Consider the following 11,577-nt stretch of genomic DNA (forward strand, 5'->3'; position numbering starts at 1 on the left):
CTTACCAGACATTTGTTTATACAAAAAAAAAAAAAAACTTGCATGTTTAAAATACTGTTCCACGATAATAGGGAATTTTTTATGTTGCAGTTGAATGTTGTCCACTCAAGTAGTCACGTGTATACTCCACAGGATACCTTGGGGTATAGGCGATGCGGCCGCAGCATCGTGCACCACAGAGTTAAAACTTTAGCCTCCCAGGATGCACTGGGGTCCCTACTCTATACCCTGCCCCCCCCGGCCAGGAGTCGGAGCACATGTAGCAGAGTAGGGCTGTTACAGCCCCTGAAGACTTTCTAAAAGCAGCTGTGGCTGCACATCTAGAGCAGTACAGCATGGACAGTCTCTTCAGACGTCCATGCTGTCGCTCCTTCACCCCGCAGGTACCAGAACGCCGAAACCGATACGGGGATGCTGGTGGGGGTCTGGCATCACGGCTAGCGGTGACCCCGGACCGTGGCCGGATCTAAGGGGACCAGGTAAGCGGCGGGTACCCACCGAAAGACACAGTCCTCAGTCCCCAGGTAGGGGGCTCCCTGGGGACTGGCTTGCGAGTGGAGCCAGGTAATAACCTGCGCTTCCACAAGCCCCAGGGACAGCGGGCCGTGACTGAGCGGAAAACGTCCGGCGTCCCTGGGGTTAAATGCATGCCAGGGGAGCGCGCCTTCCCTGTTAACAGCCGGCGCCTCCCCCGCTGCACAGTGCCTCTCCACAGCGGTCTGGCGGGCTGTGTTCAGTGTTCCTCCCCCGGGGCCCGCCTCCTCTCTGCTCCTTGGCGGCCATTTTATGAATAATGTGCAGGCGCTGCTGGACGCTGATGGCTGGTGGCTGTGTGGTCCGGGTCCCCCTGCATACCTCTCCTTCGAGCAACGTTAAGGTCAGTGTATGCTGCGCTGTTTCCTACCAGGCTCTGTGTCTGTGTAGTCGATCACAGCGCTGGTAGTGCAGGAAGTTATTTCTGCATTATATGTGACTTAAAGCTAGCGCTGTTGTACTTTCACTTCTGACTGTCAGCCATATTTTCTATCCCTGTTTTTCTTCTGCTAAAGCCCTTCTGGTGCGGTGCTGCAGGGTCGTCATTGCCTCACTATAAAAGTATTTATTTGTGAGGAAAGTCACATACTCTGTTACACTCATCATGTCTGAGAGTGAACGTGATTTTCCCCTACTGCTAAAGTGTACCACTTGTAATGTACTAATAGCGGAGGGTATTGTAACACTGGGAGTTTATGCAGGGCGTGTTTTCTAATATCACGCCCAGTTACTGTGTCTGCGCCTGTACAGGAACACCCTGGCCTTGTTGGGCTTGGGTCAGCTGGCCACATCCCCTGCGTTGCCCCATAGGGCTTATCACGGCGGTTGGGTCCTCACCCATATAGGGGTTTCCCAGGACGCTGAGTGGCTCCCAGTCTCTCCTGCTCTCGCCCAGCTATGTCTCGCATGAGCCTGCGTGTGTGGGTTCACGGTCCAATTCGGTACAGAACCTATCGGCCGTGTTAAAGGGGGAGCCATCATTGCAGTCTGCTAAGCGGTCTGTAGTGTCTCAATGTTCTGCATGATGGTGATGTCATAACATTTGATGACGGTGACAATTTTTGACCTTTCAGACCAGAAGTCTAAGTCAAAAACATATAAACCAAACCTTATACGGGCAGTCCGTGCGGTCTTGGTTATTGAGGATGGCAACCCCCCGTGGCCAAAACGAAATAGACTCCTCCGCAGGGGATTCTCATGTTACACGCCTAGTGTGGAGTGCTACGCTACCATGCCCTCCACGCCTCCTTCAAGCATGCCACAGATTATTAGGTGGAAATATGCCTAAAATCCAGTTATTCCCTTGCTGGAGGGGCGTCCAGACGGCTATGGCCGTGGGCTAGGTGTCCACAGCCATGGAGCGCTGGGCTGATAATTTGTAATTGTCTCTGGACTCTGACTCGTCGCCTGAACTGGCGAAGTTGGTAGGCAATCCCAGAGACTCAGCCACGTATATTAATGAGGCAGCCATTTCCAGATTCTCCTCGCCAGCCGTGGCAGTTCGCCGCACCCTAGGGTTGCGCTCTTGGAAAGCGGATGCAGATTCCGAAAAAGGTTTGGAATGCTTGCCCTTTAATGGACAACTCCTTTTTGGCTCTGATTTAGACAACATTGTGGTGACTCTGGCAGCAGCTAAGTCTGCGTGTCTGCCATCGGCTCCGATCAAATCCGGGTCTGGTGCTTCATCCTTTCGGGCCTCTGGGGCCCAGGGTAAGTCCACAGTGCAGTCCTTTCCTCAGCAGTCAACAACCAGAAAATCTGCCAAGCCAAACAAGCAGGCTTAGAGCACAAGACGTCCTACTCCCAGGTCGGATGATAAAACTTCAACCTAAGGCCTCCCCTTGGGGAACCCCAAAGTGGGAGGCCGGCTTCTTCAGTCTGCACTCTATGCTCCGGGGTGGAGTTATAGTACCTGTTCCGTTATCCCAACAGGGAACGGGATATTACTCGATTCTCTTTCTGGTACACAAACCCAATGGGTTTTACCGGCCAAAACCTCAGGTGCCTAGACAAGTCTTGAGGTTCTTCGGTTAAGGATACAGACCCTCTGTTCCATTATATTGGCAATGGGACCTAGGGATTTCATGGTGTCTCTGGACACTTATGAAGCCTACCTTCATGTACCTATTATCTTGGTGCAACAGCAATTCCTCGGGTTTGCGATGTTAAGCCGCCATTTCCTGTTTCAGGCACTGCCCTTTACTCTGGCCACTGCGCCTCGAGTATTTACCATACTCATGGCGGTTATGGCAGCCCACTTTCGAATGCAGGGGGTCCGCCTGTTGTCCTATCTGGTCTACCTCATGTTGTTAGCAGGGTCTCCAGAAATCCTTCAGCGCCATCTGCACCTAACATTATCTATGCTGCACAATTATGGCTAGCTGATAAACTGAGAGAAGTCCTCCCTGGGGCCCTTACTGAGGATGCTCCATTTCGGAGCCCTGTTAGTCTTTCAACACCAGGGGATCTTTTTGACAAAGGATAGTATCTCTACATTACAGACGTTGCCTTCGCAGCCGACAAGTGTCTGTGCACTCAACAATGCGGTTACTGGGTTCCATGGTGTCGATGTTCGACATGGTGGAATATGCCCAGTTCCACTCTAGACCTCTGCTGCAGCTAATCCTCAACGGATAGAATGGGTGGCCCAATCGGTTAAAAACACAGACGATTGTGCTTTTCCCAGTGGTCCGTCTGTCTCTAGCCTGGTGGCTACTAACTGCTCCCCAGACAGGGTGCGCCCCTTTTCAACTGCGGACTGGGTCCTTCTAATGATGGGCGCCGGTCTCCAGGGCTGGGAAGCAGTGACGGGTCCACACTTCGTTCAGGGACGGTGGATGCCAACAGAATCTGCATTTCCAATAAATCCCTTAGAACGGCCAGTATTCAAAATTCTCCAGCAGATAACACATGTCCTCCACGGACGGTCCGTGCAGGTACAGTCAGACGACGCCATCACGGTGGCTTACATAGACCGCCCAGGGGGAAACTGAAGTCGGGCAGTTCTGACAGAAGTGTCCCGCATTCTACCTTGGGCAGAGGCCAATCTCCCTGCCATAATTCGGCAATGTTCATGCCAGGAGGCCTCAACTGGGGTGCAGACTTTCTCAGCCGTCAAGACGTGCATCCAGGGGAATGGTCTCTTCACCAGGAAGTATTTCATCAACTGGTGAACAAATGGGGCTTTTTCAGAAAAATACCTCATGTCTTCCCAACACAACAACTAGCTGCCTGTGTACAGTTCAATCACAAGACGAAGGGGCTCTTCTGGTAGACGCGCTGTGAGTCAGGTGGACCTTCAGGTTTGCGTATTTGTTCCCTCCGTTTTCCCTTCTTCCTCGAATTACTCGCAAATTCAAGCAAGAAGGTGACACGCTTCTGCTCATAGCTCCAGCGTGGGCCAGACAGCACTGGTTGTCAGATCTCCAGGGTCTCTCAGTTGACACCCCGATATTGTTGCCTCTGCATACGGACCTGTTGTCTCAGGGTCCTTTCCAGCACCCGGACCTCGGTCGTCTGGATTTGACCACATGGCTGTTAAGTCAGCCCTCTTAAGGTCCAGGGGTTTTTCCAGCTCTGTTAACACCATGCTCATAGCTCAGAATCCTACTTCTGCAGGGATTTACCACCGGGTGAGGCATACTTTCTTTAAATGGTGTCGTCCTAGAGGTTCTGATCCTCAGGTCCTTAGGATATCCAGGGTTTTGGCTTTTCTACAAACGGCCTTAGATCACGGTCTTCGCCTTGCTTCACTGAAGGTTCAACTTTCTGCCCTGTTAGTCTAGTTTCAGCGTAGGATCGCTACACTTCCTAATGTCCACACCTTGATGCAAGGTGCACTTCGTATTCAGCCTCCCTTCGTCCCGCCAGTGGCTCCTTGGGATTTGGCTGTGGTCCTGTGGGCTCTCCAAGGACTGCCATTGAAACCTCTGGGCTCAGTGGCTTTCAAATGGCTTTCAGCTAAGACTGTGTTTCTTCTGTCCATTACTTCAGCCAGAAGGGTGTCAGATTTGGGGATTCTCTCAGGTCCTCCCTTTCTGATTTTTCATAAAGACAGGGCGGGGCTTCGCACTCAACCTGGTTTTCTACCTAAGGTGCTATCTAGTTTCTACATTTAATTAGGAAATCCTAGTACCGGCCTTTAATTCCTCAGTCCTCTCTGCTGGTGAGGCCTCTTTGGATGTGGTACGTGCTATAAGGATTTATGTTGACCGTACCAGTCCCTTTAGGAAATCGGACTCCCTTTTTTGTCCTCTATGGTTTCCATAAGAAAGGTTGGCCTGAAACTAAACAACTTTTGGCAGGATTGATTCGCATGGCCATTTCTCAGGCTTACATTCATAAGGGCCTTCTTAGACCAACCTCTCGTAATCCTCACTCTACTTGGTCGTGGGCAGTTCGCCGTGGTGCCTCAGCTGTTCAGCTTTGCAAGGCAGCCACGTGGTCTTCTGTCCATACCTTAGTCAGGTATTATGCATTTCCTGCCTTCGCCTCTCAGGATGCTTCCTTCGGGCGGCAGATTCTCCTTCCAGTACAGGAGCGTCCCCTCGCTTAAAAGGATACGGCTTTGGGACATCCCCAAGGTATCCTGTGGATACCCTATGGACCCTAAGGTAGAAAATAAGAGATATGATAAGAACGTACCCTTGTTATCTCTATTTCTGCAAAATCCATAGGGTTCCACAGGACTCCCGCCCTGTCGCACCTGTACTGCAGAGATGGGCTTTAATCTGGTCACTGGTTTTTCCGTCTCCTACTAGTGAGAAGGTGTTTCTTCTGTGCTCCAGATTTTCTTCTCTCTCTCTTTGTTCTCCTCCTCCGGCCTATGGCTTGTTACAAAACTGATGGCCTTGGCTGGGGGGCGGTGTATAGAGTAGGGACCCCAGTGCATCCTGGGAGGCTAAAGTTTTAACTCTGTGGTGCCCGATGCTGCTGCCGCATCGCCTATACCCCAAGGTATCCTGTGGAACCCTATGGACTTCGTAGAAATAGAGATAACAAGGGTAAGTTCTTACCATATCTCTTATTTTTTACAGTTTAAAAAAAATTTGTTTTTATAAGCTCTGAAAGATAATACAAATTATTTTTTTTAATTTTGCATTGTTATCATGTTTCTTGCATTTAAAGGTTAATATATTTTTATTATACACATCAGTGGATAGGGATCTCCAAACAATAGTATATTTCTACTAATAAATTGAATACTTTGGAAAATCTGCCAATGTTTCTAAAAGAAGGCAGTTCTGCATGGCAGAATGGACTAAAGTTCCTTCACAGCGATGTGACAGAATTATGTTCTGGGAGCCGTTTTGGTTGCAGCTAATGGTTATAAGGTTTAAGGTGGCACTTTTTCACATCGTGCCATTTGGTGTTTGATAACTTTGTTTATTAAATAAATGTGAAAAAATTAAAGTGTTGCCTGTTCACTCAGGTTCACTCTAATTAAATATATTCCAGGCGCTGGGTAGGAGGCCATCTCAAACCACCTCTAAGAGCAGCTGTGTATGTGTAGCCAGCCCAAAACAACAACAAAATTATTTAAAAACACAGAGCTATAGTGGTGAAATGACCACAATAATGACTTTTTATTCAGCAATTTATTTGCACATTTATATATTCAAAAATCTTTAAAACATTTCATAAGTAAAATACTCCGTAATATCGGGGACTGAAACATAGATGGGGAGCTCCAATAACAACATAAATACAACCTGGTAATCCATGAGAAATGGACGGTTCATTTCAGGTTTGAAATCCACAAATATAACAATTATTGCAGATATATAATTAATTGTGGTGTTGTATTATCTGAAACAGAACTCATTGAACTTATAATTGGTTGTTATGGGACAATAAGGAGCTATCCGTAAAGGTTCTAAATATCAGTATATTCTAGAAGTGTGATATAAATATAGTAATCTGTACTTGTAATATATATGCATATGGTTGCTTTTTTGAATATTTAAGAAATGTGTTACAGATTTTTGAATATATAAATGTGCAAATAAATCACTATATAATATCGACCAAATTTCTACCTCTTTAAAATCTAGAATACAGTAAGTAAAATCAAGAAAGGGACCGCACTGGCCGCAATTCTGCAGGATTGCTCCTTCACCTGGGATAAATGTACCATGTCACACAAGCGTTATAAGATGCATGAACAAATGTGTAGGAGGAGTCACTGTGATATTCAAGGATTTAACTCCATCTATAACTCCAAGCACTTATAATATACAGATGTCTGTAATATGCTCTGATGCTGTTTGTTATTGTCCTTAATTAAGTCTCACAGACCGTTTTCCTGCAGTTAACAATCTTATCCAGAGGATTAACCTGAGGAAGCGCCGGGATTCACTCATCCTTGGCTCGGTTATCGGCATTTGCACTATCCTGCTGCTGCTCTATGCTTTCCACTGACAGCCGACACAGACTCTGCCGCAAACCAGTGGAGCAGCAACATCCGAGTGAAAACACCAGTGAAAGTTGCAGTTCTTTAAACACCACCTGTAAATAAGGGAGATGGGGGTATTACAGAAATGATTTACATTTTATATTGGCAATCTTTAGCACTGGCAGTATCCATGTGCTGACCAGTAGCTGTACATACTCATTGTCATCTAACCCTTCTCTGTATCCAAACTGAATTTGATTAGTAACGAAGGGCTCATAGGGGTCTGTGATCGGAAGCCTTGAAGGACCACTAACCTTTTCTAAAAGCAACAAGTAACATTCACAGATATAGAAAAAAAAAAAAGGATTTTACCTAAAGTCATATTTGACATAAGACTGTGATCATAAGGAAGTATCTTTTATTATACATGCCAGACATGGCTGTTCATCAGTCTGGATACATGCAGTATAGGTAGCTACAAGGGACAGTTGTTGTAACTTAGTATATACTATAACTGCGTTACACATAATCTAAAGCTATATGTGTTGGAGCATATCTGTCTCCTCCACACAGCCATTTTGTAGGTTCAACCATCCATTCAGTATAAACTAGTGATATCACTGAGGATGAAGGCACAAAATGGCTGCCCCTACTGTGTGTAGGTGATGGGTTAGCATATTATCCTATGTTATGGTATACAAACTTCATCATATACATTTTGGGAAAGTGGGAACAGTTTTCATACTACATCTTGATTGTTTTGGTTTAGGTCTACTTTAATACTCGAGTTAAAGGCAGCTATCTAGCAGATATTGGTTATTTCCACACATTTTGTGTTGGGCAGAGCTTTACATAAGAAAAATATGCAGTAAACCTCTACAATTTTAATTTACATATATGTAGCATTTTCTCAACTCTCCATTATTCAGCCCATAGCATTTCAATTGACTATCACAATCTGAAAAGGAATGAAAGAAAAAGAAATTATGTTTTTAGCTGCAGTTACCAAACCAGGCCCATCTAAAAGACAAAAACAAATCAAATACATTCAATTATTATGCAAAGGAAACAAAACCCACTTTGCAATTTGGTTTTAGTCCCACCTGTAACAATGAGCCCCTCTGCCAGGCACACAGTGATGTGAGAGGCAGTACCATAGATATATGCACTGTGGCTACACAAGGCCAGCACTTCCAGACTGCCAGCAGAGCATAACACATGTATAGGAAACATGATTTTAAATTACTTGTTTGGGGTTTTGTTTGTTTTTTTTCTCTCAAGATAATTATTGATTTTCAATCCTGACTGTATATGCACATTTTCTGTAACAATAAAGGCACTGAGGTTTCAGAACGGTCCATCAGGGCATAAGCCCTGCTAATTGTGTGTACACTGCAGCATAGTGCCCAGATACTTAACAAATTTAGCAGATTATTTCTGCAGAGAGGGACGTTTTTAAGAGCTTTCAACTGAGCTGTAAAAAAAAATGTAATTGGGATGCTGGAGAAATCAATTTTTATTAGCCGTGCTTTAGAATGCACTTCCTGTTCTGTCATTTTGGTGGTAATTGAGTTAGCAAATACCTACCATTGATTTTTGAGATCGCCAACTAAAGACGTTCTGTCACCAAAATCTCCAAATTACCGAGATGTGTGTCATTTTTTTTTTATCCAAGTGTCGCAGCTACCAGCTTCAAGTTTACCATGACATGACAATGAAAGGATGTTAGTGAGCTGTTTTACAGAAATGGCTGGAAAGTTACCGCCTAATACATACAGAGACACTCTGCATGTGTGATTTGGCTATAACTCCCATGGTAAGCTGTCAGTGAGTATTCAGGTCACTACTGAAATATTACAGCTAGTGGTTGACTGCATGACATGGGAATTCTAATTCAAGAAGATCTGCAGGTTGTCTGGCCCTGATGTAGTCTATTATTTAAAGTCCATCTGTTCCCTTAAGCTGAACCAATATTGAGAATGCAGCCTATGTATTCACTTGTTGGTACAGAATGGGTTATCTGTTTTCTCATGTTCAGCCAACAAATTGGCTTCTTCCACTGTGTGCAGGAGACAGGTTCACTTTATTGAATCACAACTGGACATGTTCAAAGACGAACTCACCACACATGTCTAAATGGTTAATTTTAGCTTTCTATTTTTTTTCCAAAAGGTATGATTGAGAGAAATGCCCATGAGAGATGTGGATTGTGTGAAAGGATTCTCCAACCAATATTTTTATATATAGTACGGGTTTTAGGAAAACCCTCAGATTAGTGATAATAGAACACTTTGGACCATACGGTCAGTACTCAGGGACTTCAAATACTGGATGGACCAAAAATGTATCAAGCTGCATTGGAAGTCTGTATGACGAATACTGACCGTTCAGTCTTGTTAATGATCACTGTTCTGAGGTCCTTAGAACTTGCAATCCATAAATCCATTCATGGTCATGTTTTAAAACCTTTTAGTAGAAATACATCCAAAATCTTTCACTTGCTTGCAAATTATGTTTTCCCTCTAAATACATCTATTAGTTTAACTGGAATGCCTGCCGCTTTTATTTTACCTATGTCTGTTTCCACCCTTCCCATGGCATTCCTCTTCTCATAACATATAGGGGTCAATCCAATTAACTGTGAAGGGTGCGAGTTGCCGTTGCCAAGGCGTTAAAACGACGGCAACCACACCTCATCTCGCACACCTCGCAGCCCGCTGGGCACTGAATTCACTCAATTTTGTTTGCAGCCCTATGAGGCTGTGCGCACTTTTGAGCGAGTTCAGGCTGACGTAAAGTGTGGCTGTTGCTGCAATGACTCGCGGTTAATTGGATTGACTCCTTTGATGCAGTGCTCCTTACAGTGACTCATGCAGAGATTCTTGGGGATCAAACACACATCATTTATTATGGCCTACATGCCTCTCAACCTGCATATAAACAATGTATTAGGTGGAGAACCTCTTTATGTGTGTATGAACCAATTACATCCCACAAAGTCTGGAAATTAGTCTGCTCTTTCTGTATGTGTGGTCTCCTTGAGAATGTGAGAACCCTAATTTATTCAGCAACCCCAGTGTAAAGTGGTGACCTTATTAAAGGATATCCAAACCCAAAGCGCCCACCTGTATATAACCTTTCCCTTCTAATGGCACTTTCTTATTTTGCTTTACAAATAGCTCATTGAAAGTAATTATATTTTATTGCTCTTGTAATTATTTTCTCATTTCTGCACCTAATGTACGACTCCTGTCTGTAATAAAGATGAAAGCTTTGTTATGTAATTTAATAATAAATTAGTATTATACATCATTCTGTTTCACGTTTACTTTTACATTGAATTTGAGCTACTTTATGGTACAAGAACTTGAAGTGTGTGTATGAATATAATGTATACATACATTGCCTTTATCATAGAGAATTTGGTTGCGCTGTGAAGCGGGTGTACAGATGTATCCTAACACATCTTTGCTGCAGTCGCGACAAAAAGCCACTTTCGCTGCTCCAAGTCCCGTGAGGCTCTACTAGTGCCGGGCGTCTTTTATTGCTGAAAATGCGTCTTAGTTGAAATGTGATGCGACTGGGACGCACAATCAGACTGCCGATTAATTTGATATGTGACTCTTGTATATATGTGTACGACTAAGTCCCTGAATTTGGTACGGGATCCCAACAGTCAGGATGCCGATGGTCAGAATACCGACAACAACATCTCAACAGAATCGCGACAGATTTTTGTAAGTATTATAACCCTGTCTCTAACCCTCTCCTCCTGTAGCCCAACCCTGACCCTCCACTTCCAAAGCCTAACCCTCCCCATTACCCTAGTACTTCCGCAATCTGTCGGGATGCTGACTACATCCCTCTGAATCTGTATACAAAGTGCTACAATGTAGCAGCCGCAGCTTTTATCATTCCAAGTTCAGTTGTTTCATTGACTGACTCAGGTGCACACAGATATACAAGTATTGTATATCAAATTAACCAGCACAGTCTGCTCGTGCGTCCTAGTCGCATCGCGACTTAGACGCATTTGGCAAAAAAAGATGCCCGATACTAGCAGAGTTGTACGGGACCTGTTGGCTCTCTCAGTGCAAGGCAAGATGTTTGAGGACACATCTGTATATGATCTCTTCCCATGCTACAGTATGGGGCTCATAGGTATCCCATGCCTGACTAAGCACCCACACAGTAACTTTTGTAGATTAGTATCAGATCTCATTAAAAGGTCAGACCACCAGCATGAACTTCCAAAGTAAAAGGTCACTTCTGACTTGTTAGTAAAGCAGGTGTGAAGTTCTCTTTTTGAGTTATCTAGCCCCATTGCTAGCCGTATATTGCACAATGAGGCCTTCCCAGCTACCTACCTTAGCAAATACACCCTGGCTTCTCCCTGCAGTTACAAAAGTCAGGCAGGGTTTTAAGTGCACCTCCACTATTATGTACATTGCCTAAAGTGCTCATAGCCTCATCAGAACTGACAAGTAGTGAATGCCCCCTATGCAGTAAAAGCAATTGATGTAATTTCTTTTTGTAATTGTCCTGCTTGCAAATGCTGCTTCCTACATATACATCGACGTAGGAAAGGAGAAGATCTTACCACCACCTCAATTCATTATTATGATCCTCCACTGATCGAGTTTACACTT

At 44.7% G+C, this 11,577-nt stretch overlaps 1 protein-coding gene across 2 annotated transcripts in view; it reads left to right on the plus strand.

Annotated features, from left to right (window-relative positions):
- GOSR1 (golgi SNAP receptor complex member 1) overlaps positions 1 to 10,230 on the plus strand; it is a 128,002-nt gene extending 117,772 nt beyond the window's left edge. For both annotated transcript variants that reach the window (XM_088477777.1, XM_088477778.1), the window contains exon 9: positions 6,830 to 10,230. In XM_088477777.1, coding sequence (XP_088333903.1) covers positions 6,830 to 6,954 — 125 coding nt within the window. In that variant the 3' untranslated portion in view covers positions 6,955 to 10,230. The remainder of the gene's footprint in view (positions 1 to 6,829) is intronic.
- The last annotated feature ends 1,347 nt before the right edge of the window (positions 10,231 to 11,577 follow it).

Source organism: Taudactylus pleione, unplaced genomic scaffold (assembly GCF_031769625.1).
Source record: "Taudactylus pleione unplaced genomic scaffold, aTauple2 ptg000203l, whole genome shotgun sequence".
NCBI lineage: Eukaryota > Metazoa > Chordata > Amphibia > Anura > Myobatrachidae > Taudactylus > Taudactylus pleione.